This window comes from Typopeltis vanoorti, chromosome 4 (assembly GCF_054136105.1).
Source record: "Typopeltis vanoorti isolate ZY-2024b chromosome 4, IOZ_Tvanoo_1.0, whole genome shotgun sequence".
Lineage (NCBI taxonomy): Eukaryota > Metazoa > Arthropoda > Arachnida > Uropygi > Thelyphonidae > Typopeltis > Typopeltis vanoorti.
Genome location: NC_143552.1, coordinates 129,428,526 through 129,456,156, shown reverse-complemented (window position 1 = coordinate 129,456,156; position 27,631 = coordinate 129,428,526). Strand labels below are relative to the sequence as shown.

Here is a 27,631-nt window from a genome sequence, read left to right as displayed (position 1 = left end):
TCAAAGGCTTTTTCATAATCAATAAACGCCATGTGTGTTTCTTTTTGAAATTCTCTTCTCTTTTCTATTAATAATTTTAAAGTAAAAATTGGATCTATGCAGGATCGGCCTTTTTGGAAACCATTTTGTTCTTCTAGTAATTTGTCTTCTACAATGCTGCTTAGTTTCTCTTTTAATATTCCTGTATATATATATTTTTTTTTTCTATAATTATTGTTTAATTCTTTCATAATTTCTTCATTTCTTTTGTGATCAAATAGAATATACTTTGAAGTTTTTCTTATAAACTTCATTTCAGCTGTTATTAATTTCTGTTTTGTCTTTTGTTTTATTGTCCAGATTTTGCTTCCATGCAGTTGGACTGCTAGGGCTAATGTATTGTATACTTTTAGTCTGGTTTGTTTGTGTACTAGGTTAGATTTAAATATAGAGTTCATTATGCCTGTTATTTTTAAATATTTTGCAATTTTTAGATTTATATCTTTTTCATTTTCATATATAATCATATATCCTAGGTAGTTAAATGAATTCACCTGTTCTAAGAATCTTGTTATCTATTACTATTCTTACTGGATCTTGTCCTTTAAAGGCCATCGTTTTTGATTTTTCTGTTGATATTATCATTCCATAATCTTTGGCTATCTTATTTAAATTTAAAATATCTTTTTGTAAGTTATCTTTAGAATTTGTAATTATTATTTGGTCATCGACAAAAAGGAGAGTATTTAAGTTCACAGTAGGAGAGAGTTTAATACCTTGATGGAAATTTTTATTCCATTTTATTATTATTTCATTTAGATAAATATTAAAAAGAGAATCCCTGTCAGACTCCTTGGTTTATCTCTCTCGTATATGATAGCTCATGATTTAATCTTATTTGTATTTGATTATTTTCATATATACTTATGATAGCTCTTAGAATATTATTTGGTATTTGTCTCTTTCTTTTGATATGTTAAATAAAATGCTTCTTTTAACTTTGTCAAATGCTTTTTCAAAGTCAATAAATGTAATAATGTGTGTTTCTAAATTATATTCTCTTCTTTTCTCTATTATTCAATTTAAACAGAAAGCCGAGTCTATACATGATCGTCCTTTTCTAAATCCATTCTGTACTTCTAAAATAAAGTTTTCACAATATTTTATTAGTTTGTTATTTAAAATTCTGCTATATATTTTGTATCAGGAATTTACTATACTTATGCTCTATAATTTTTAGGGTCATATCTATTGCCTTTTTTAAAGATAGGGATCACAATTGCTTTTTTCCATTCTGTTGGTGGGTTACTAGTTGAATAGATTTTATTTAAAAATAATAGGAGTCCTTCTTTGAACCTTATTCTTTCATATTTATATAATTCTGAACCTAACTTATCTTCTCCAGGTTATTTTCCATTTCTTGTTCCTTTCAGGCTGATTTCTAATCCTTCTTTAGTTATTTCCTTTTCATTTTCGTTAAATATTTGCCACTTATCTTTTTTTAAAATATTTGTGTCCACAATTCTGTATAGAAATTTAGAAATTATTCTAATTTCAGTTTGATGTTTAATTTTTGTTTTCTTTAGTATCTGTACTTAAATGTTTCAAAATCTTATATACAGTGGGTCTTCTTTTATATAAATCATGTTCTAAATTAGAGACAAATTTGTTCCATGATTCTCTGTCTTTTTCTGAGTTTTCTTTTAGCTATGGCTCTTATTCTTTTATATTCCATTTCATCTTCTAATCTTTTACTGCTTAACCATTTATGAGAGGCTTCTTTTTACATTTTGATTATTTCTTTGATTGTATCGTCCCATTCTTGTAGCAAGTCTTATACGTTGGTAATTCATAACTGGTAATTAACTTAAGGAATTTACGATGCATAAAATGGATATTAATTAAAGGAAACTTTAATGAATACCTTCGATATTTTGGCAATGTCACGTTGCCATCTTCAGGAACACACAAATATGGTATGTACACGCAGGCACTAACAAAAGCAAATGAGGAAGAAGGCAAGAAACTAATATTGTTCCTAAAGTCCTAATGGTGCCCCCCCCCCCTAGTGGGCTAATTGGGTTATTATCTTGGCCATTGGACTGAAGTTCTCATGATGTAAATCTCCCAAATTTGGGGTAGTTCTTGTGCACCCAAATTTGTTGAGGTTTGGAATGTTTTTAGAGCTGCTGCTGATTCCATGAATAATCTTTCGTACTTGAACTTGCTGCGGTGTATTATTTTAGTTTTCTTCCAACGAATTCTATGGCGGGTATCTATGGCATGGTCTGCAAGCCCAGAGTGGCTGTACTGGTGAAACTGGATGTAATCTTTTGTGTTCTGAAATCCTGATATTCGCTGTCCTGCCTGTTTGGCCAAAGTAGGACAATTCCTTGCACTTTTCCTTATACATTGTAAGGACAATTCCACATCCTTAACACTTTCTTAGCCAATGGTTACAACCCAAAAAAATCCAAAAAATACAACACCAGTAAACCACAATCCCCCTCCCCACCCCCTTCACAATAAAGATTACACTAAATCTATTACCATCTCTTACATCCGGGGAACCTCTGAGAAAATAACCAATATCCTCAAAAAATATGACCTAACTTCTTGTTATAGACCATATAAAAAGTTGGCATCCCTTATTCGCTCTATCAAAGACCAACCACTTCCCCTAGATCTACCTGGTGTATACCAGGTCCCTTGCAGCTGTAAATTGCCCTACTTTGGCCAAACAGGCAGGACAGTGAATATCAGGATTTCAGAACACAAAGACTACATCCGGTTTCACCAGTACAGCCACTCTGGGCTTGCAGACCATGCCATAGATACCCGCCATAGAATTCGTTGGAAGAAAACTAAAATAGTACACCGCAGCAAGTTCAAGTACAAAAAATTATTCATGGAATCATCAGCAGCTCTAAATAAATGCTCCAAACCTCAACAATTTGGGTGCATGAGACTACCCCAAATTTGGGAGACTTACATCATGAGAACTTCAGCCTAACGGCCAAGACAACCCAATTAGTCCACTAGGGGGTACCAATAGGACTTTAGGAACAGTATTAGTTTCTTGCCTTCTTCCTCATTTGCTTTTGTTAGTGTCTGCATGCACATACCATATTTGTATGTTCCTGAAGATGGCAACGTGACGCTGCCAAAATATTGAAGGTATTCATTAAAGTTTCCTTTAATTAATATCCATTTTATGCATTGTAAATTCCTTAAATGCCGGTTATGTATTGTCCCATATCTTCAGTTTTTGCTTTTCATTGAATTTTTTTTGTTCTTTTCTAAGCTTTCATTTGCTCTGTATTTAGTATCATTTTTATATTAAGCCATTCTATTTCTATTTCTTCATTTTGTTTTATTTTATCTAAATATTGGTTAATTCTTTGTTCATATGGCCATTATATTTGTGTCATTTAATAATCTAGTTTTATAAACAAATGTTTTAAATTTTCTTTCTGTTCTTGTTATTTGTAGCCATTTAGATGGTAATCTTAATTTTATTTTAACGAGGAAGTGGTCACTACTTATTTCATATCCTCTGTGAACTCTAACATCTAAAGAGAACTTCGATGTCTTTTCATTTAAGATAAAATAATCTAATATTGATTTCCATCCTCTTGCTGCCCAAGTATATTTATGTATGTCTTTATGTTTATAGAAAGAAATCATTATTTTAAGGTTATTATAATCTACAAAGTCAATCAATTTTTTACAATTCCTGTTTAGAGTATTTTCTGCATATATTCCTATATTATTATTATTATTATTATTAAGAGAGAACTCCAGGGAGTCAGGGACTCATTGAGGGGAGGCCACATACTTCACACACCAGTTATCATACTTATTCTTAAATAAGTATGATAACTTGTGTGTGTAGTTATCATACTTATTCATTCACACTGCTTGCACTCACATCATCCAAGGGCAATCATGCACCACCCTGTGAGAGAAAAATCTAGCCTCACTCCTTCGCTGCCTTCATTCTCAACTTCCAAGGATGCCCTCTTGTCCTTTCCCCACCTTCCATAAATTGAAAAATTCCATCAATTGAAATCCTTTATGACCCTTTCAGAAGTTTGTAGTCTCATTCATATCACCCCCTCTTTCTCATGTTTGCTAGTGTCTGCAGTCTACAAATTTTCAATCTGTCTTCATAAGCAGTATTCCACAATCCTGATATCAATTTTAATTGCAAATACAACTCAAAAGTTGTATTTGCAATCTTTGCCACATGGCCCCTGAACTTCAACTTCCTATCTATTAAACTCCAAGGTCCCTAGCCTCATCAGTTTCTGCTAGCCTAATCCCACCAATATAATACGACATTCGATATCTAATCATGCCAAAGTGAATGCCTTTACATTTACTGACATTGAACTGACACCCATTTCCCATGCCCACAATTCCAGCCTATTCAAATCATTCTGCAAAGACTGCATATCAGCAGCATTCCTGATTACCCTACCTATCTTTGCATCATCAGCAAATAATTGTATGTCGCTTGTCAAATCCTCTCCCAATATCATTAATGTACAGATTGAATAACAGTAGACCAATCACTGATCCTTGTGGTACACCACTGGTTACCGTAAATCTTGCAGACTCACATCCCCCGTATACCACTTTTTGATATCTGTCAGTCAGCCTTCCTCTTATACATTCTCTAACCCAAACCCATTTTCTCCAATTTATGTAATAGTCTACCATGCTGTATTCTGTCAAAAAGTGTTTTAGCAAAATCCAAAAGTATCATGGTGTATCCATTCTCCTTGTCTAGTTCAATGGTAACATTGTAATAGAATGTGATCAAGTTGCTAAAACATGACCTTCCTTTAGTAAACCCTCCTAATGTTTTCAATTCTTGCATTTAAGTCTCCTGCTAATATTATCTTCTTCTTCTTGGCTTAACGTGTTGTTCATGGCAAAGTAGAGATTCACTGTCAACCCATTTCTGAATGCGAGCCCTAACCAATTTTTCCAAAATCTTCACCACCATTTCTGAGATACTAATTGGTCGATAGTAGGATACATCGGTCTTTGCACCACCTTGTGCAATAGAATTACCATACATTCCTTCCATTCCTGCATAATCTTCGCTGTTCTGATACTCATATTAAGCATCCTGGTCAAAGGAATGGCCAGTTCAGCTGAACACTCTTTTAGCACACATGCTGATATTCCATCAGTCTCTATTGCTGAATTCTTATTCAATTTGTGCAACAGCTCTAACACCTCGTCCTCTTACACCTGTGTTTCTTCATCTAGTGAAGAGCTAACAGTATCTCAATGTTGCATTCACCAGGTTGATAGCTTTTAACAAAATGGGCACTCATTAACTGAACAACTTCTTCTGCATCTGTAACCCTCACGCCATCTATATTTAGAAGAGTTATTCTTTCATATCCATTCTTTCTTTTACTTGCAGCATATCAATAGAATTCTTGTGGATTGTCTTTAGCACACAGAACCAATTTCTTTTCGTACTCAGACTTTCTTTCCGTACAACGGTTGTGACTATTCTAGCCATAAATAACGGACATCATCCTTATGCATGCAGTGTTCCTTCCACTTTGTCCTTTTTTTTATGAATCTCTTGCTTAATAAGATTACACAAATAAGATTAATAATATTAATTAATTAATATTATTATTAATTTTTGTGTTTCCAATTCTTGCATTTAAGTCTCCTGCTAATATTATCTTTTTCTTCTTGGCTTCACATGTTAGGCAATTGTTTGCCCATAATGTTTTCAAGGGTTTAAAAAGTCTTATGCTCAACTCCTCTTGGGTCTTACTCTTGATATTTATATTTCCAGGCAATATTTGGCCATCTGTCCTCATTCATTCTTTCTATGTGGTTGTTCCAGTTCTTTCTATAGTTTGTGATGTCTTCTGTTATGTTAATTATGGATAATTGTTTCTTATTTCTTCATTTCTCATCTTGTCTATTCTTTTATAGCCTGCAAGCGGTCTTAGGAACTTCATTTCTTCAGCTTCCACTTGTCTTTTATCTTGTTCTCCCCAAGTCCATGTTTCACTGCCATATTTCATAATTGGTGTGGCTATTATTTTATATAGTTTTATTTGGGTTGTTCTAGACATCTGTTTATTGAAGTGTCTTTTCAAAGTTCCAATCACTGCTAGGAATTTTTGCTTTTTATATGCAGTGTCGATTTCTCCATTGGGGATTATGTACATAGATATTTAAATTTGTTCACTTGTTCTATTACTTTGTTGTGAATGACTAGTTTGCATCTTTTTATTTCTTTACCTTGAAATGCTATTGTTTTCATTTTATTTATTGAGATTTTCATGTCATACTGTTTTATTGTTTTGTTCAATGCATATAGATTTTTCTGTAATTGGTCTTCATTTTCAACAAAAATAACTTGATTGTCAGCATACAAAAGGCTGGTTAATTCTTTATTTCCTATTTTAATTCCTATGATTTTGTTTTTCCTCCGCTCTCTTGAAATTTTTTTCATATATATATATATATATATATATATATAGATAGATAGATAGATGGATAGATATTGGTGATAATCCACTTCCTTGAATGAGACCTCTATTAATTTCAATTTTTTTGATTGTTTCATTATTAATTTTAATATAGCTTTCTGCCATTATATATCCATAATAATAATATTTGCTATTGCTTTTGTGGTTTGAAGTGGAGATTTCAATTCATACAGTATATTGATTAATTTTGTTTTGTTGATTTGATTGTATGCTTTCTCATAATCCAGGAAGGCCATATATGTTGGCAGGTTAAATTTGTTTCTTGTTTTTCTATAATTTGTTTGAGTGTAAATGTGGGATCTGTGCAGGATCTTCCTTTTCTAAAGCTGCATTGTTCTTCTCCAGTAATTTCCTCAGCCTATGGTGTTAATTTACTTTTAATTATATCTAGATATATTTTATAGCCTGTATTTAATAAGGATATTCCTCTGTAGTTTCTGCAATCCTTTGTTTCCTTTTTTTGAATATTTATGACTATTGCTGTCTTCCATTCTTGTGGGTTGTTTCCTTCTTCCCATATTCTGTTTGCTAATATGATATTATATTCTGATAATGCTGATATTATATAATCATTTTTATTTATTTTATTATATATATTTTATAATTGATTATAAAATTCAATATTATCATCTTCTCTTCCTTTTTCCTGAGGCATATAAACCAGTTATTGTTAAACAACTCTATCTATTTTTATTCTAGCTTCTTCTATTTATAATATTTTAACTGTTTTAGGAATCCAAATCATAACATCTGCTTGTGCTCTTTGGTCTCTGTCAACTCCACTATATATTACATTAAAATTTTCAGTTCTCATTCAGTCCATATGCTTCCTTCAAACTAGCTTGGAAACTATTCCCCCCCCCCTTCCTACCATCTTATGCTTTCTCATAAGCCAGGAAGGCCATATATGTTGGCAGGTTAAATTTGATTCTTGTTTTTCTATAATTTGTTTGAGTGTAAATGTGGGATCTGTGCAGGATCTTCCTTTTCTAAAGCTGCATTGTTCTTCTCCAGTAATTTCCTCAGCCTATGGTGTTAATTTACTTTTAATTATATCTAGATATATTTTATAGCCTGTATTTAATAAGGATATTCCTCTGTAGTTTCTGCAATCCTTTGTTTCCTTTTTTTGAATATTTATGACTATTGCTGTCTTCCATTCTTGTGGGTTGTTTCCTTCTTCCCATATTCTGTTTGCTAATATGATATTATATTCTGATAATGCTGATATTATATAATCATTTTTATTTATTTTATTATATATATTTTATAATTGATTATAAAATTCAATATTATCATCTTCTCTTCCTTTTTCTGAGGCATATAAACCAGTTATTGTTAAACAACTTTATCTATTTTTATTCTAGCTTCTTCTATTTATAATATTTTAACTGTTTTAGGAATCCAAATCATAACATCTGCTTGTGCTCTTTGGTCTCTGTCAACTCCACTATATATTACATTAAAATTTTCAGTTCTCATTCAGTCCATATGCTTCCTTCAAACTAGCTTGGAAACTATTCCCCCCCCCCTTCCTACCATCAACAAAGAATATATTACCACCTCTTTCCTTATTGGGTGTCTATCAAGTACCCTACTCATGTCATCTTTCCTGTTTTAGACCGACTGGTGGTTCTGCCTCAATTAGAATTGAAGAACATCAAGACTGTATCACATTTGTGGAATCTAACAAGTCTGGTCTTGCTTATCACACTATTGACACTAGGCACCGAGTTCTTTGGAACCATGATCTCCCTAATGATGTCCACATAATTTTGGATGAAATATATTTGAGTTTTTGAATAAATTCTATATAATTTTTATTACATGTGTAAGCCATAGACTTACTGTAGTATGTGTAGTGCACATATTCCATTAAAGCTATTAGGCATATAATTTGTTAACTGACCTCCCTCCCTCCCTCCCTCTCTCTCTCTCTCTCTCTCTCTCTTTAAATAATGAAACAAAAAATTCTAATGTTATTTCAAAAAATTTGTTCCATTGTACACTATCAAATCTATAAAGGCAATGTATGTAGATTTAATTACTTCAGTCCTATATTATTGTTTTCTCAATGCTAATATTACTTCTCTAGTCTTCATTCTATTTTGGAATCCAAATTAGTCTTTGTCTAAATTATGTAACTTTGTAACTTTTCTTTGCACCTTTTCCACTTCTTTATCCTCTCTGAACCCAAGAGACCAAATATGTGCACAACAGTCCAGGTGCAGTTAAGGTCTTGTAAACAAGCAGAATGTGACTACCTCAACCTTACATTTCCTTTGTTTCATTTCAACATCACAATTATCCTGCGAGTTGTATTTGGAATTTTTGCTATATGACCTTTGAACTTCAAATTTCTATCTACCATAATTTTGAAATTGGAAGCGATCACTATTTAGTCTTGAGCAGGATAAAATTGAATTTCATATTAAAAAGAATAACATGTAAGAAAGTTTTAAAGCGAATAAAAGTTGAGCAGCTCTCAGATGTCAACTGTAGACTAAAATACAGAAATATTATTGAAAAGAAAATGAAAGAGTTTGAGAACAGGAACCAAACCTTGGAGATTCAATGGCAAGCCTTGAAGAAAACCCTGATTGATTCAGCCAGAGAGGTATGTGGTGAGGTTGTCTGCAAGGATAGAAAAATCAGAACTCCATGGTGGACACAGGAAGTTAAAGAGGCAGTGAAGGAAAAGAAGAAAGCATATCAAAAGTTTCTGGCAAATAAGTCAGCTTTTGCTCTTAGAGAATACAAAGACAAATATAAGAAAGCAAAACAGTGTGTAAAACTAGCTAAACAAAAGTCATGGGAGGACTTTGGAAAGAACATAGAAAATTAATATCAAGAAGGTGGTAAGATATTCTGGAGGTTCTTGAAGAAGCTTAGAAATGGAGGAAAGAGTGCTGTAAAAGGAGTTAGAGATGATAAAGGTGACATGAAAACAGGAGAAAAATATACCCTTGAAGTATGGAGTAATTACTTCGAAAAATTGCTAAATGAAACAAGCAGTGATAGCACAGTGGTAAAAAACACTCAACAGGCATACAGTCAGGAATACATATCCATACTTGAAGTAGAAAAAGCCATCAAAGGCTTGAAATGTGGAAAGGCAGCAGGAGTAGATGATATTCGACCAGAAATGCTGAAGTATGGTGGTATAAAAGTCTTACAGTGGCTGCACTGCATAGTTCAGAAAGCCTGGACAGAGGGACGAATTCCCGATGATTGGAGTACAGCTCTAATAGTACCCATATATAAAAAGGGAAATAAAATTGAATGTAAGAATTACAGAGGTATTTCCCTACTGAGTGTTCCTGGCAAGATCTATGCAAGTATACTTGAGAAACGGTTGAGAAGAATTGTGGAGAAAAGCTTGGTGAAGAACAAGCTGGATTCAGGTCAAATAGAGGCTGTCAGGATCAGATCTTCACTTTACGACAACTAGTTGAGAAAGCATGGGAATATAACAAAGATCTGTATTTAAGTTTTGTCGATCTGGAAAAGGCATATGACAAGGTGCCAAGAGAGAAGCTATTCAATACGCTGCAGTTATATGGTGTCGATGGGACATTATATCAAGCAATACTTAGTTTGTATTTGAGTTGTAAGTCGGCAGTTAGAATTGAAGGAAGTACAGGAAGATTGTTTAATGTTAAATCTGGTGTGAGACAAGGATGTACATTAACCCCCTCTGTTATTCATTATCTATATGGATCACATTATGAAGGAAAGTGGTATTAAACATGATATCAGAATTGGAGATGTTAATGTCAGCTCTTTGCTTTATGTGGATGATGTTATACTTCTAAATAAATCTGCTACAAGTTTGCAAGATTCCTTGAATAACTGTTGTAATAGATATGGTATGAAGGTCAGCATCAAAAAGACAAAGACAATGAAAATAGGTAGAATTGTTGAAAATGTCAACTGTGTTGTGAACGGGGAACCTGTGGAACAAGTAAAACATTTCAGCTACTTAGGCACAATTTTTACTGAAGATGGTAAATTAAATATGGAAATAGACAACAGAATCAACAAAGCTTTTATGGTGGAAAGTCAATTGAATAAATTCATATGGAATAAGAGAGAAATTAGTCGGAACACCACTAAATTAGCTGTATACAAGACAGTGTTCAAACCAGTTTTAACTTATGGATCTGAGAGCTGGGTCAGAAGTAAAACACTTGACCAAAGACTAGAGACTGCAGATATGAGAGTCCTGAGAAAGATTAGAGGCATGAACAGATGGCATCAATGGCAATATCATATTAAAAACGAGGATATTAGGAAAGAACTCGACAGCATGTCAGCATCCAGAATGCGTTAGCCGAGCTAATCGCAGGTGGTATGGTCACTTAAACAGAATGGGCGAAGAAAGATTAGCAAAACAAGTGTTCTCTGCCAGGTTTTCATGAAAACGACCCAGAGGAAGACCAAGATATTGGTGGATTGATACGGTACAATGTGCGTTAGACGATAAAAATATAAGATCTGATAATGATAATATTGGAGTCTTGACAAGTAACAGACTGATTTGGAGGAAAATTGTAGATAGGAAGTTAATAATGATGTAAATTTTTCATGTAGTACTATCATATCCTGTACATCCCTTGAGGGTACATGTCAGGAATTTGATGATAATGATCTACCATAATGCCAAGATCCCTAGCCTCATCAATTTCTTGTACCATAACCCTGATAATATAATATGCCATGACAACTTATTTATTTGACATGACAACATTAATGATATCCCAATATCATTAATGCATAGAATGAACAACAATGGTCCACATACTGATATAACCCTGGTTATATCAGTTGTATAGTGGTATAACCCTAGGGTTATACCGTTGGTCACCTTAAACCTGACAGATTCACACTCACCATATACACCACATTTTGATATCTGTCCATCAACCATTCATTTATCCAAGTCAGTATCCAAGCTTTATTATTCCAATCCTCATATTCTCTAGTTTATGCAACAGCCTTTCATGTGGTATCCTATCAAAAAACTTAGCCAAATCTAACACTAACATAGTGTATCCATTCCTTTATTCATCTCAGCCATAACGTTTTAGCAATGTTATGGCTGAGTTGAAATTGCTAATTGCTAAAATATGACCTCACTTTAGTAAACCATGCTGTTCCTTGTAGAGTATTGCTTGTCTGCTAACCTATTTATGTATGCGAGTTCTTACCAACTTCTCTAAATCTTCACCACCATCACCACTCCTGAGATACTGATGGGTCATAATTAGACACATCAATTTTATCACTACCTTTGTACAGTGCAACTGTCATACATCTTTCCACTTCTGTGGTATATCTTTCCAGAGTTTGAGACTCAAGTTATACAAACATGTCAAGGCCCTAGCCAATTCAGCTATATTCCTTTAGTATACATGCTGATATTCAATCTGTCCTTATTGCCGAATTCTTATCCAGGTTATACAACAGCTCTTTAACTTCATCATGCATCTCCATCTCTTCATCCAATGTACTAATAGTAAATTGGATGAAGAGATGGAGATGCATCCAATGTAGTAGTAGTAGTGTTTTGCAACAAGTTACATACACCTGGTTGATATACCTTAGCAAAGTGAGCAGTTATTATTTAAACAATCACATGAACTTCTGACTCAAGAGTACCATCTGCATTTAGCAAAGTTATTCTTCTACCTTCATTTTTTCTTTAACTTGCAGCAGCATAACAATAAAATTCTTTTGGATTGCCTTTAGCCTACACAGCCAATTTAGCATTTCTTCATAATGCTTGTAACTTTTCTGGCATGTACTTTATATATTTCATAATTCCTCTCACCCTTATTCTCACAATATTCCTTCCACGTCATCTTCTTCTTATGGATCTCTTGCTTAATAAGATTGCACATCCATTTCATTTGGATGTAATATTATCTGAAACTTAATTTCATTTTCTCAGGAAAAGAATATTTTAAATACATTTTACCAATTCAAAAACTTGACTCCTTTATTAAGGGGGAATGTAAACATTTTATGTTATGTTATTCCCAAATTATGGGTGTTCCACTCCAGCATAATTTTAGGAACCTATTTATTAAATCACATCAAAATAATAAGGTATTATTATTATTTTTTCCAGTTCAAAGGTTGAAAAATTCTGAAACAAGCAGGGGGGGGGGGATTTGGAAAGTTCTTATAAACACCTAAAACAAAAATGATATTAAAGCAACTGATATAACCACAAGAAAGAACATACAAGGATATAAGAACATAAGTTACCTTCATAGCTCTGCTACTAGTATGTTCTTTCTTGTGGTTATAGAAGTTGCTTTAATATCATTTTTGATATAATTTGTAATATCATACTAATAGCAGAGTTATGAAGTTAACTTATGTTCGTATATTCTTGTTGTATGTTCTTTCTTGTGGTTATATCAGTTGCTTTAATATAATTTTTGTTCTAGGTGTTATCAGAACTTTCCAGACCCATTCCTCCCCTTGTAAATATTCTTTTAGGATATAAGAGACTTCCAAGTGGATTATCATATGGTCATGGGACCATATGATAATCAATTTTACATCAGCATAGCTTGGACATTTCTGAAATCTGCCATGAGGTTAAATCTTTAAAATGCTCTGTAGGTTAGCAGTAGAAGACGAGAGGGTTTTTCAAAGCAATACTAGGCCAAGCAACAAAAATCTCTTTCATATGAGCTTCATTACACTTAGAACATTAAGATTTTACTAATACGATTGCAGTAATGGTTATAGTTGCCATGTCTCTAAAATCATACATAACGAACAGGGTTAAAAAAAATCTTATAATCTCTCCCCTCCTTAGTCATCCTCCTAGAATTAATAAATATTAATTCAGCTGTCATCTTTTATATAATAAATACTGTGTAATAGGCCAACCTTCAAAAACAAACCAAAATCCTGAAACACCCACATTCTACTATACACTACTTGGGGTTGGAAAACTGCTATGAAAAATACTTTGCTGAATTGTGCAATCTTGAAAAGGTAATATTTTGCTAGTGAAATAGTAATAATTGTTCATCAATCATTCTAAGTGTCCTAATCTGAATATTTTTTCTTTTTACACATATATAATTGAATCATCAGTACTATAAGTCTGTAATGTAAAATTATCAGTTAACCAAGGTGGACTAATCTATTTGGGTTATGCTGTTATTTCTTTCTGGTATTTGAAAATGTTGCAAAATTATTACAGAAGTGGAAAACTACAAATATAATCCTGTATTAGCTTTATAGGGATTATTATTTCAAATCACTATCTTACAACCTACTTTGTGTATAAATTATTTGTTTTATAGTAGAAAAAAAAGAAAAAATTCCCAAAGTTCGTACTCCTATAGAGCTTGCCAAATGTGAATTTTGTGGAAAGTTGGGACCAAAATCCAAGTTCAAGCGTTCTAAGCGTTTTTGCTCCACTTCATGTGCCAAACGATATAATGCTGGTTGTTCAAAACGCTTAGCTCTTTTTACGCCAGTTGGTCAACCCCAACCTGTACCAGGTATATGAATATTTTGCATGAACATTAATATCTATATTAATATTCTGTATGCAATATTTTAATTCAAGCTCATATAACTAACTGTATTGATATGAGCACTGTTATGCAGTGTGGTGGTCTAGAATTAATTTTTATGTTTAATTTGTTTAATTAATTTGTTAATTAACAGAATGCATAGTATACAGCTTTCGTCTTTTGTCGCTCAATTCAAGGAATTTTTACATCTCAGTAGCTGCTTAACTGGCCTAGTTAGCAGAGTAGTTAGTATATCTACTCTCCAGCCAAGAGAATGCGGGTTCGAATCCTGCCGGGAGCATGGATGTTGTGATTGTCCTTCTACTCTTTGTGGTATAATCACAAACATCCATTCCTCTGGATCTGCAACCATACCACTTCTCCTAGTAAAAGGCTTCACTCCCAAAACCCAGTGAGGTATGGAAATGCCCATACATTGTTGAAATGATGTCTCATGCAAATAATTAACTAACTGTAGATGCTTATTAAAAATAATCATAATTTACAATTATGAATCTTTTTACAATTATTTCTCTATTTTAATATATCATTAGTTTTGGTTTCGTAGCGCATATATCAGCACTTGCGATCTGCCCATTATTGATATTATTATTATCGTCAAAATGAAATGTAAAGCATTTGAAATTTTGATGGACTTACTAGATTCTGATAATTGTGTTACATTTAATCTTTTGATTGTAATTCAAAATTTTGTTAAGCATTGAGATATTTGTTGTGGCTCGTGAAGACATTCTGTTTATGCTAATGGAGACAACGTATCAGCCATTATACGTTAACTTCTCTCTTGCCATTTACATGGAGTGTGCATGCTCATCGAGGAGATTGATGGGTGATCGACAGCTGACAGAGAGAGAGAGAGAGAGTTTGGTATCGGGAATAATGAGGAAAAACAAGCACAGAAAAATCTCGCTTAATGCGAATTCAATATGCACGATAATCAGTTAGCATGATTGAGTGAAATGATACTATTTCCCACTTTAAGCAACTGATTAATCAGTTAATGTGTTTGTCGCCAATCTGCAGCGAATTAGAATTTTCTGTGGACCATGAGATGATGATCTGTAACATGAGATTCCAGCAATCAAATGGTGGGAAAACTAAGAATGTGATCAATATGATTACGATTAAAAGAAGATGGATAACATCAGTACAGCAGCGTTGAACTTTTCAAGGAGCAGATATAGATTCGGATCATAGTTTAGTGATTGCCAAACATCAAGTTAAAATTAAAAAGAAAATATAAACCCCATCATCAGAAATTGAAGAGATACAGCAAGAATAAGTGAAGCAGAAATAGGAAGAAGGTACAGAACAGTGTTAGAAGAAAAACTTAAAAGTGTAGACAAAGAAAAAAAATCGAATCTAAGAGTGAAAGGAGTAATGAAGGCAATAGAAGATACCGTTGAAGATCAAGGAGAAGTAGATTAGGCAAGAAACACTGAAGTAAGTACAGGAGAAGAGAATGTTGAAGATAAGAAGGGATACATCAGAACACATAGAGGAGCAATATAGAAGAAAGTGTAATGAGGTGAAAAAAGCAGTCAGAATGGATAAGATGAAATGGTTAGAAGCCCAGTGCAATAATATAGAACAGCACTATGGAGAGCATAAAAGGGAAGTGTACAAAATGGTTAGAACCATTAATAGGTGGCAATCAAAACAGACTACAATTAAAGATGAAAAAGGCAAAGTATTGATGAATAAAGATAAAATTGTATAGCAGTGGACAAGATACCGTAGTGATTTATATGAAGAAAAACTAGTGTTGAAAATTTATTTATCACTAGGTTAGACTATAATAGATTTAGTTTAATCCTTTATCCCAGTGAGAGCAAACAAAGTTTGCGCCTGAAAATATCTTCAGGACTAAATATAGTGTTGTACTATCTTATCCAGTAAGTAGTGCAACACCAAGGCAACTCGTGGCAAAGGTGGAGCAAGCTACCAGGCACTTCTAACCCAGTATCTCCCATAATGCAAAACACATTTCCTATGTGGATATGTATATATACTGTTATGCATTAAAGGGATTGGCCATCTACCCAGACTAGTTTCGACCTTTATTGAGGTCTCTTCAGTGGGAGCCAGGCCCAGAGCTGGAGATACCAGGCAGAAGCAGTAGCAAGTCATCTGTGCCTATGGGAGTTGCCAAAAGGTTTATCACCTTTTTTAAAAATTACTCTGGATTTAGAGAAAGATGTTGAAAATTTATTTATCACTAGGTTAGACTATAATAGATTTAGTTTAATCCTTTATCCCAGTGAGAGCAAACAAAGTTTGCGCCTGAAAATATCTTCAGGACTAAATATATAGTGTTGTACTATCTTATCCAGTAAGTAGTGCAACACCAAGGCAACTCGTGGCAAAGGTGGAGCAAGCTACCAGGCACTTCTAACCCAGTATCTCCCATAATGCAAAACACATTTCCTATGTGGATATGTATACTGTTATGCATTAAAGGGATTGGCCATCTACCCAGACTAGTTTCGACCTTTATTGAGGTCTCTTCAGTGGGAGCCAGGCCCAGAGCTGGAGATACCAGGCAGAAGCAGTAGCAAGTCATCTGTGCCTATGGGAGTTGCCAAAAGGTTTATCACCTTTTTTAAAAATTACTCTGGATTTAGAGAAAGATGTTGAAAATTTATTTATCACTAGGTTAGACTATAATAGATTTAGTTTAATCCTTTATCCCAGTGAGAGCAAACAAAGTTTGCGCCTGAAAATATCTTCAGGACTAAATATAGTGTTGTACTATCTTATCCAGTAAGTAGTGCAACACCAAGGCAACTCGTGGCAAAGGTTAGAAGTGCCTGGTAGCTTGCTCCACCTTTGCCACGAGTTGCCTTGGTGTTGCACTACTTACTGGATAAGATAGTACAACACTATATTTAGTCCTGAAGATATTTTCAGGCGCAAACTTTGTTTGCTCTCACTGGGATAAAGGATTAAACTAAATCTATTATGAAGAAAAACTAGATTGAGATAGCATTGGGAAACTGATTGAAGAATTGAAGCAGATATCCCCATCAGGTAATGAGTATGATATGGACATTTTAAGAGGAGAGGTAGAAAAAGCAATAGGATGGCTAAAACACATCAAGAGTCCTGGAAATGATAACATCACTATAGAAATGATTAAATATGGTGGTGAAAGTATGGTTACAGAAATGCACCAACTATGTAATATGGTATGGAAAGAAGGGAAAATGCTATAGGAGTGGATGAAATCGATATTAGTGACATTATACAAGAAAGGAAATAAGCAAGAATGTAAAAAATTATAGAACAATTGCTTTGACAAGTCACCTTGGTAAGGTGATGATGATGATAATATTGATAGGAAGATTGAGAACAAAATTGGAAGCATATGTTGCAGATGAGCAAGCAGGATTTAGGAAAGATAGAACTACAATTCAACAGATTTTGACAATGCGGCTAATAGCAGAAAAAGCTAGGAGAAAAAACAAAAACACATATACTTGCTTTGTTGATTTTCAGAAGGCATTTGACAGAAATTGACCAGAAAGCGACATTAGCAGCTAGAATCCTATGGAATCGATAGAAAACTAATAGCTATGTTAAAAGATGCATAAGAATGCAGTTACAGCAGTTAGAATAGGTGAGGATTTGGGGAAATGGTTTAGAACAAGCAGAGGTCCTAGACAGGGGGGGGACCCAATATCACCAAGAATTTTCATCGCCTATTTAGAAAGAGCAATGGATAAAATGAAGGAAGATGCAAAAGGAATATCAGTACATGGGATGAGAATTAACAATCTGAGATTTGCAGATGACATTGTTATTATTGAAGAAGATGAAAGAGAACTACAAAAAACATTGAAACTGTTGAATGAAGAAGGAAAGATATTTGGACTTGTTATGAACTTGGAAAAAACAAAGAAAATGGTATTTGGTGAGAACATAAAACAAAAGATACAAGTGAATGGAATTGATATAGAAAATGTAGAACGATTCACATATTTGGAAAGTAAAATGACATATGATTTGGACTGTAAAAAAGAAATAAAGATCAGGATTGCAAAGGGAAGAACAAATCTGAAGGCCATGGATAACATCTGGAAAAGTAAAGTGAACAGCCTGCAAACAAAACTAAGAGTACTAGAAACATGCATCTTCAGTGGTGTACTGTATGGATCTGAAGTGTGGGTAATGAATAATGAATCAAGAAAAAAAAATTGGCATTTGAAAGAACTTGTTACAGGAAGATTCTAAGAATAGGATGGTACAAAAAATCACAAATGAACTCTTCTCTAATGCAGAAGATTATACATCGGAAACTGCAATTATTTGGACACATCTGCAGAATGAGTGAGGACCAGAAGATAAAGATATTCATGTTTGGTATTATGGATGGTGTAAACAGAAGAAGTAGACCTTACAAAGAATGATAGACAACATAAAGGACTGGTGTGGAATGGGTTTACAGAAACTGCGACACTGTGCACTGGACAGAAAAAGGTTGAAGAAGATAGTGAAGGAGGCAGCGGGCAATGAGCCCATGGTTCATGATGATGATGATAAATCTACAGCAAGCGGAAAAGCTGGAAATCATTAAGAGACATGGAAGTGGCGCGAGACCTGGGATACAGTGAGTCTACAGTTTGAACTATATTAAATAAGAGCAAAGAATACAAAGAACAAGGAAAAGTTGCTACTGCTTCTTTAAGCATGCAGATCAACCAAAATAGAAGTCATTTAATGATCAAGATGGAGCATCTTCTGTCACTATGGATTGAGGATTATAACCAAAAAAAGAATACCTCTTAGTACAGGGAATATTCAGGCAAAAGCTCTCAATATTTTTACCTCATTGAAAGATACCAAATTTCAAGAGGAATTACTATTATTACGGGCAACTCCAGGGAGTCATTAGACTCATCGAGGGAGGCCCCAAATCATATTCATCACAACTATTTGACATTCATACAGTATCTATCATACCTCGCCTTAAACTCATTCACTGTCACAGCATCCACTACAGACTCAGGGAGCGCATTCCACTCATTCACTACTCTAAAAGTAAAGAACCCAGCTCTAACACCTTTACTAACTACACTTTTGCCCAGTTTCCATGGATGTCCCCTAGTCCTCCCACAACCAGCCCTGTTCTCAAAAATATCTTCTGAATTAATTTTATAGAAACCCTTCAGTAATTTGAATGTCTCAATCATATCTCCCCTCCTCCGCCTATCAACCAATTTCTGCAACCCACAAATCCTCAACCTGTTCTCATACGGTTCATTCCACAGACCTGCTATCATCTTGGTCACTCGCCTCTGGATCCTCTCCACCTCCTCCCCATCAAGAATAAACCTAGGTGACCAAATCTGAGCACAGTAGTCCAGATGGGGTCTCATCAAGGCTCGATAGAGAGGAACAATAACCTGCTTGTCTCTGCTTGTCAACGTATTCCTCAGCAACCAAGTGATTTGATGAGCTGATTTGGTCACTTTTGCAATGTGTCCCCTAAATTTCAATTCCTTATCTACCAACACTCCCAAATCTCGTGCCTCATCAATTTCCTGGAGCAGGGTTCCACCAATGCAGTAAACTGCCGCCAATCTTTTCACCCCAAAGTGCATAACCTTACATTTTGCCACATTAAACTGACATCCATTCTCCTTAGCCCAGACCTCCAATCTATCCAAATCATCCTGCAAAATTTTGACGTCATCTGCATTCACTATTACCCTACCCAACTTCGCATCATCCGCAAACAAATGAACTGTTCTTCTCAGATCATTTCCTATATCATTTATGAACAAATTAAACAGCAGTGGTCCAAGAACAGTTCCTTGTGGCACACCACTAGTCACAGGCCGTCTTGTGGACTCCACTCCCGAATAAACCACTCTCTGATATCTCTCCGTCAACCACCCTCCTATCCATCTCACCAACCCCATGTCCATTCCCATATGCTGCAATTTACTGATTAGAATTCCATGTGGAATCCTGTCAAAGGCCTTGGCAAGGTCCAGCAGAATCACCGTAAACCCATTACCCTTATCCAGTTCAGCCGTCACTGTGTTATAATACGTGAGCAAGTTACTGAGGCATGACCTACCCTTCACAAAACCATGCTGTCCCCGATACAGTATCCCATTTTCTTCTATCCAATCTTGTATTTTCCTCTTGACTATTTTCTCTAAGACCTTGACAATGATTCCTGATATGCTAATCGGTCGGTAATTTACAACAGCGGTCTTGGAACCACCTTTATGCAGTGGAACTATTTTCCCCTCTTTCCACCCGCTCGGGACTAACCCAGACCCGAGACTCAAATTAAACAAAATGGTCAAGGGCACTGACAATTCTTTAGCTGCTTCTCGTACAACACGAGCTGGTACACCATCCAATCCCACAGATGTATTGACATTGAGGTTATGCAATAACTACTCACCTCCACTTCATTAACCACAATTCCCGTATAATCTACTGGTTTATTCGTTTCTGCAATGTCACCACCTGGATGATATACTTTTGCAAAGTGCTCACTCAGTAACTCAACTATCTCAACTGATTCAGTTACCTCCCTACCATCGGCATTCTTTAAAATCAATCTGCCATGTACATTTTTCCTTTTACTTGCTACATATCTAAAAAACTGTTTAGGATTCTCTTTAGCCTGCATGGCCAATGTTCTTTCGTAATCCTTTTTTGCTTTTCTTACCACACTCGTCACCCTTCTGGCCTGCGCTTTATACCGTTCATGTGCCTGCCGGTCATCCTTCTCCTTAAATTCCCTCCATAGTTGTTTCTTTTTTTGCAACTCAAGCTTAATGGTGTTATTCATCCATTTAACCCCTACATGATTTATTATTCGGACTCTAGGTATACAGTCAGCCATTGCTTCATGCAAGCACTTCTTAACTACCTCCCATGCACTATCAACTTCTAGTCCTTGCAGTTGTACATGCCATGGCACTGAACCAATCAAACTCCTAAGCTTGTCATACTTTCCCGCCCGATAATTCCGCATGTACCCTGTCTTAATTGAAAATTCTACACCTTTAGCCACCCCCCAAGTTAAGACCCTATGATCACTCTCACCCATTGGTGGCAATGTGGTCATATTTGTTACAGCCAAATCCTCAGATGTAATTACTAGGTCAAGCACTCTCTGACCCCTAGTATTTTCCATTACATGCTGTCGCAGATAGTTATCCCTTAATAACCGCATAAAATCCAGTTCCTTCCTCCCGTGTGTCCTCTCCTCACTCCAATCATTGCGACCATAGTTGAAATCTCCCATAATAATCACCCTCCTTCCACCCATTTCTTCTATTTGCTTGTGCATACTGTCACCACCATCTTTTCCATCACCTGTTCTATAGCAGCACCCAATTGTATATTTAGTTCTGCTAGCCACAATCTCACACCAAATGGCCTCAAATGTGCTCTTTTCTCTATCCTGCAATTCAACTTCTATTCTCCTTGGCTGGAGCTCATCAGCTATCATCAACAATACTCCTCCCCCCATTTTATTCTCTCTGTCATTCCTGAACACACTATACCCATCACATTCAATCCCACTAGTTATATCATCTACAGTCAGCCATGTTTCACTAATACCTATAACCTGTGGTCTGGAAGTGCCAACCATGGCCAAAAACTCTTCCTTCTTGTTCCTAATACTCCTAGTATTAGTGTACATGAATTTAAGACCCCCATTAGCCCCAACCCTACCTTGATGCCTTATATTAACTATCCCACTCTGATTTGTTGTCCTTATTTGCTCTGGCATGTTATATTCATTCTTACATTCAACTGCCTCCATAAAGACTGTATCTCTACCCCCCCCCCTAACAAATCTAGTTTCCCTGAATTTGCACATCCACTACATTCAGCAACACTTTCTCAAGTCTTCTTACACCGTAACCATTCAAATGCAAGCCATCCATCTTATATAGATCCTTTCGCCCATCAAACTCACTCCACACATCCACAAATTCCACACCACTCGTCATACATAACCCACGCATAGAGTCATTTGCAATTATAGCCCTCCTTTTAAACATTTCACTGTCATACCGTGGCAAAAGACTAATCATTCTAACTCTCTCACTCTTTTCTTTTGCTACCTCAAACAATTCATTCAGGTCTTCTATCATTTCCATTTTATCTCCTTTCAAATCATTCGTACCTGCCACAACAATCATTTCTTTCACCTTTTCCTTTTGCTCTCTAATAGACGCAGTTACGTCCTTTATGGTCGCACCCGGTTGGTACGATTTAGTCAAATCCTCTACTAACACACCTCGTACTAACGAGTCTCCATACAGCACTCTATCCTTCATTTTGTTCATGTTCACATTCATACGTCTATTTTTCCTGTCATACCTTTTATTATTGGTTGGTTCATTCAGTCTACTTTTGTTCATGCACTCTAGCTGCTGTTTTGCTCTTTCTATCGCACTATTCAACAACGCGATCTCACTCAATGCATCTATCTCATCTTTTTTGTTCTCTGAGAAACCATTTATACTATCATTCACACTTTCTACATTCACACTCTCACAATTTTCATGTACAACCTTGCCGTTTCTTGTCATATCCCTATTTCCTTCATTCTGAAGGTTGACAAAAATATCACACTCACGATCCGAAATACACTTCAATTCCGCATTCTCCCTACATTTTCTACACACATTCAATCCTTTATCATCATCTAACCACACTCCGACCGCACTCCGCAAAGCGTACATTTCACAGCTAGTACACTGACTCATTTCTTTTATGCTACCGTTCTTTGATAACGATGGCGAACCTTCATTACTGGCCGCCATTTTCCTACGCACAGGTGCCATATTTATCTGTAACGTGTTTTGTCAAATTAAACGTTATAACACACCAAAAATAGACGCACTAAAATACGCAAGGCAAACAAAACAAAACTACACAATATTAAGTAATTTGTATCGATAACTTGAAAATGATACTTATCTTATCTGGAGCTTGCACGAACACTACTCATTACGAATTCATCTAGCGGCGACTTCCCGACATAGATTATGTTATAAAACACTTTAGTACACTAACCACGTTAATAAAGCTCTAATAATATAGAAGCTTTACTGCAAGTTTAGGATGGTTTGACCATTTTAAAAATCGAGCTGGACCGCATAATGTAAGAATAACTGGGGAATCTGCTAGTGCTGATAAAGATTCTGCAGCCAAGTTTCCTGAAAAATTGCAAAGGATAATTCAAGAGGATGATTATGACAATCAGCAAATATTCAACGTTGATGAAACTGGTCTCTTTTGGAAGTGCATATCAACGTTCTGCTATTCTGCTAAAACTGAAGCATCTCAACCAGGATACAAAGTATATTAAGATTGTCTTAAGCTTTTATTAGGAGGCAATGCAGAAGATGACTTTAAACTCAGCCTATGTTAGTTTATGATGCACAGAATTTAAGATTTAACATCATTGAAGAAATCAGCACAATTTGAAAAGAACTTGGATTTAATGAACTGGATAATAAAGAGGTGAGAGACTTGCTCGATTCCCATTCAGAACAGTTCAGCGAGAATGATCTTCAACTAGAAGAACAGCGTGCATATGAAGAAGATAAGAAGTGCAAACAAGAAGAGAATATTATGACTAAGAAACTAACTGCAAAAGAACTTGATGGTTTCAATCACATCGAGTATGCTAATGAAATTTTGTTTGATGCTGATCCTGATATGGAACAAAGTTTCGAAGTCCACTAAACTCTTGATAAAGCAATCACCAGCTATCGCAAATTACATGACAAGATGAAAAAGTCAAGCAAGATTCAAACATCTTTACTTAATTTTTTTGTAAAAAAGTAGCTCAGTCACATGTTTAGACATTAAATAAAAATTTAAGCAATTGATTTTTGTTAACTTTGATGATTTTATCCTCTAATATAGCTTATACTGTAATTTTTGTTTCCAGATTTATGCTGAGGGATGAATTATAATTATTCCTATTGTTTATTGTATTCGCTTGGCTCACATTAATTGATGGATTAATTAATTGTGTTAAGCGAGGTTTTCCTGTACTGCAGTCCCCCCTTATCTGCAGGAGATACATTCCAAGACACCCCGCGGATAGTACCGAACCCTCTATATACTATGTTTTTTCCTATAACAAACATACTTATGATAAAGCCTAATTTATAAATTAGGCACAGTAAGGGATTAACAACTTCTTCTTCTGCAGCTTGTCCCACATAGGTGGGGTTGCTGTTTTTGGTGAGTCTCTTCCACATCCTCCTGTCTTGGGCTGTAACCACATCCAAGTTCTTCCTCCACCAGTCCTCAAGTCCTCTTCCACCAGCTCCCTCCATCTCTTCTTTGGCTGCCTGTGCTTCCTCCTCCCCTGCACATCCATCGGTGACCTTTCTTCCTACATATTTGTCCTCTCTTTTCATCACATGACCAAACCATCTCAACCTTGCCTCCTGTCTTCACTCCTAAATTCATAACTTTCACCATTTCCCTCACATAGTCACATTTCAGACAATCCTTTCTGGTTACACCGCACATTCACCTAAGCATTCTCATCTCCGCTACCTCCATCCTGCTGATGTTATTTTTCCTCAGGGCTACAGTTTCCATAACATAAGTCAGAGCTGGTCTCACTACTGTTCTATAGATTTGCCCTTCAGATTGATTGACGCCCTCTTATCACATAGCACTCCAGCCATCTCTCTCCATTTCCTCCATCCTGCTTGTATCCTGCATCCCACTTCCTTCTCAGCCACTCCATCCTCTTCCACTGTTGAACCTAATTATCTAAAGTCTCTCACCTTCTTCATGACATTTCCTTCCAGGTCCAGATCTGTCTCCTGGCTGCTGTCCACTTTGCAACACATATACTCTGTCTTACTTCTGCTCAGTCTCATACCTCTCTCTTCCAGTACTTTCCTTCACCTTTCCAGTTTAGCTGCCACTTCTTCTCTTGAATCTGCACACAGCAAGATGTCATCTGCACACAACATTGTCCATGTCTTCTCTCACCTCCTCTGTCACAATATTAAACAGGAACAAACTTAATGCTGACCTGACCTTTGATGCAAGCCAACTGTCACTTGAAAACTTTCTACCTGTCCCAGGTGGGTCTGAACTCTTGTCTTCACATTTCTGTACATCTCCTGCACCAACCTGACATATTTCTCTGGTACCTTCTTCTCCCTCAGACACCTCCAGACTTCTTGCCTTGGCACTCTATCGTATGCTTTCTCCAGATTAATAAACACCAGTTGTAGCTCCCGTTGTTTCTCTCGAAACTTTTCCATCATCTGCCGTGATCCAAAGATAGCATCTGTCATTGATTGACCAGGCATGAAGCCAAATTGCTCCTTTGCAATCTCCACCTCCTTCCTTGATCTTCCATCAAGAACCCTTTCTAGGATTTTCATTATGTGGGACATCAGCTTTATCCCTCTGTAATTCTTACAATCTTTTGCATCCCCTTTACCCTTGTAGATAGGGACAAGAGTACTTTTCCTCCATTCCTTGGGTATATTTTCTTGTTGGTAAACTTTCAAAAACAGGTCCCACAGCAGGTCAATTCCCTCTTCCCCCAGTGCCTTCCATGCCTCCACTGGGATCCTGTCAGGGCCCACCAATTTTCCATTCTTCATCCTCTTCGTGGCCTCCTTCACTTCCACTCTACTGATGTTCTGCACCATCTCCTCAGAAGGCTGCCCATCTTCTCTGTGAGTTCTTGCATTTTCCTCATTCAAAAGTCCTTCAAAGTATATTCTCCATCTGTTTCTTATATCCACATCCCTCCATAATACTCTCCTCCAGAGTCTTTGATATGCCTCACGTGTAAGATGTCTTTTGATGCCTTATTTCTACATTTTGCTAGTCGGTAAATTTTTCTCTGTCCTTCCTTTGTTTCTAATTGATCATAAAGATCTTGATATGCCATGACCTTCACCTGTGCCACAACTCTCTTGGCTTCTTGCTTTCTCTCTCTCTGTCCTTTTCCACTCTTGACTCATCCCACTTCTGCTTTGTCTTCCTCTTAGCCATCACTGCTTCTTGAACATTATTCCACCACCAACCCTCCTTCTCTCTAATCTTTCCAGATGTCTCACCAAGCACCTCGATTGCACAGCTCATAATTGCTTTTGAATTATGTTTCCACCAATCTTGTACACTTTCTAATCCATCCGAAATCCTCTCCCTAAAACGATTCCTCACACTCTCTTCTTTTAAGCGAAACTACTTAATTGTCTTCATCCCATAGCTTCCAAAGGTTCTTATCTTCGATCTTATTTTAAAGTCTATGCACAGCAGCCGGTGTTGCTGCTCCACTTGATCTGTTGGGATTACCTTACAATTTGTCACTTCCATAAGATGTTTTCTTCTCTCCAAAATCTAGTCAATTTGTGAACTGTTGTTACCACTTCTAAATGTTATCAAATATTCTTCCCTCTTGTAGAAAAACAAGTTCACAATTGCCAGATCAAATGCTACTGCAAAGTCCACAATCCTCTCTCCTTCCTGGTTCATCATTCCCACTCCATGGCTGCCATGCACCCTTTCACAGTCCTTCTGTCTCCCTATGTGTCCGTTCAAGTCTCCTCCGACAATCACCATCTCATTTTCTTCCAGTTCCCTCATTTCTTCATCTAGCATGTTCCAGAACTCATCTTTCTCCTCTGCTGCACAGCCAACGTGCAGGGTGTATACACACAAGACAACCACTTGCTCTTCTCCAAGCCCCAGTTTCATTCGCATGATCCTGTCGTTCCTCCTACCCACTTCCAGTACTTTGCTTTTCATTCTGCCAGACACCACAATTCTGACACCATTTCTTCCCTCTTTATTCGCTCTAGAGTAGAACAATTTATACCCATCTCCCAGTTGTTCCTTTGCCTTTTCCCCCTTCCACCTTGTCTCCTGCACACATAAAATGTCCAACTTCCTCTTCCTCATCATGTCTGCCACCTCTCTTCCCCTTCCAGTCATGCTTCCAACATTTAATGTTCCCACTTGCAACATTTTCTCCATCTGCTGGGCTCTCTTCTTTAACTGCACCTGCCCTTGATGCGGTAGCTCTCATCCACTTCTCGCAACTGTAGGGTGCTGTGGCTGCACATCGCTTAAGGGGTTACCCCTAGCCCTTGTATCACTTTCTTTTTGACTTATTAGATCATAGCTAGAGCTGGCAGTGAAGTTTTATAACCAGATGCCCTTCCTGACATCAACCCTCACCATTTATCCGGGCTTGGGAATGGTACCTATTGCGGCTAGCTTTCCCCCTTCGGTGGCTTCATAAAACGAACTGCCATAGCAAGGGTAAGAGATTAACAATGTTCTGACAACAATAAGTAATAATAAGAGAACTTTTTTTTTTCACTTAAAAGGAAGCACTTTACAGCTTCTCTTTGGCATATCCGAATTCCCAGCATCACTACTCTTGCACTTTGTGGCCATTATTAAGTAAAACAAGGGTTACTTGAACACAAGCACTGCAATTCCACAACAGTTGATCTGATAACCGAGAACTACTCAATGGTGCACAATTCCTGATTTACG

General features: G+C 36.2%; 1 protein-coding gene across 1 annotated transcript in view; it reads left to right on the top strand.

The window, feature by feature from the left end:
* The window catches only part of LOC150107671 (uncharacterized), a 236,160-nt gene that overhangs the window by 132,523 nt on the left and 76,006 nt on the right, over positions 1 to 27,631 (top strand). The window contains exon 10 of the mRNA XM_090392165.1: positions 13,850 to 14,050. Coding sequence (XP_090248291.1) covers positions 13,850 to 14,050 — 201 coding nt within the window. The remainder of the gene's footprint in view (positions 1 to 13,849; positions 14,051 to 27,631) is intronic.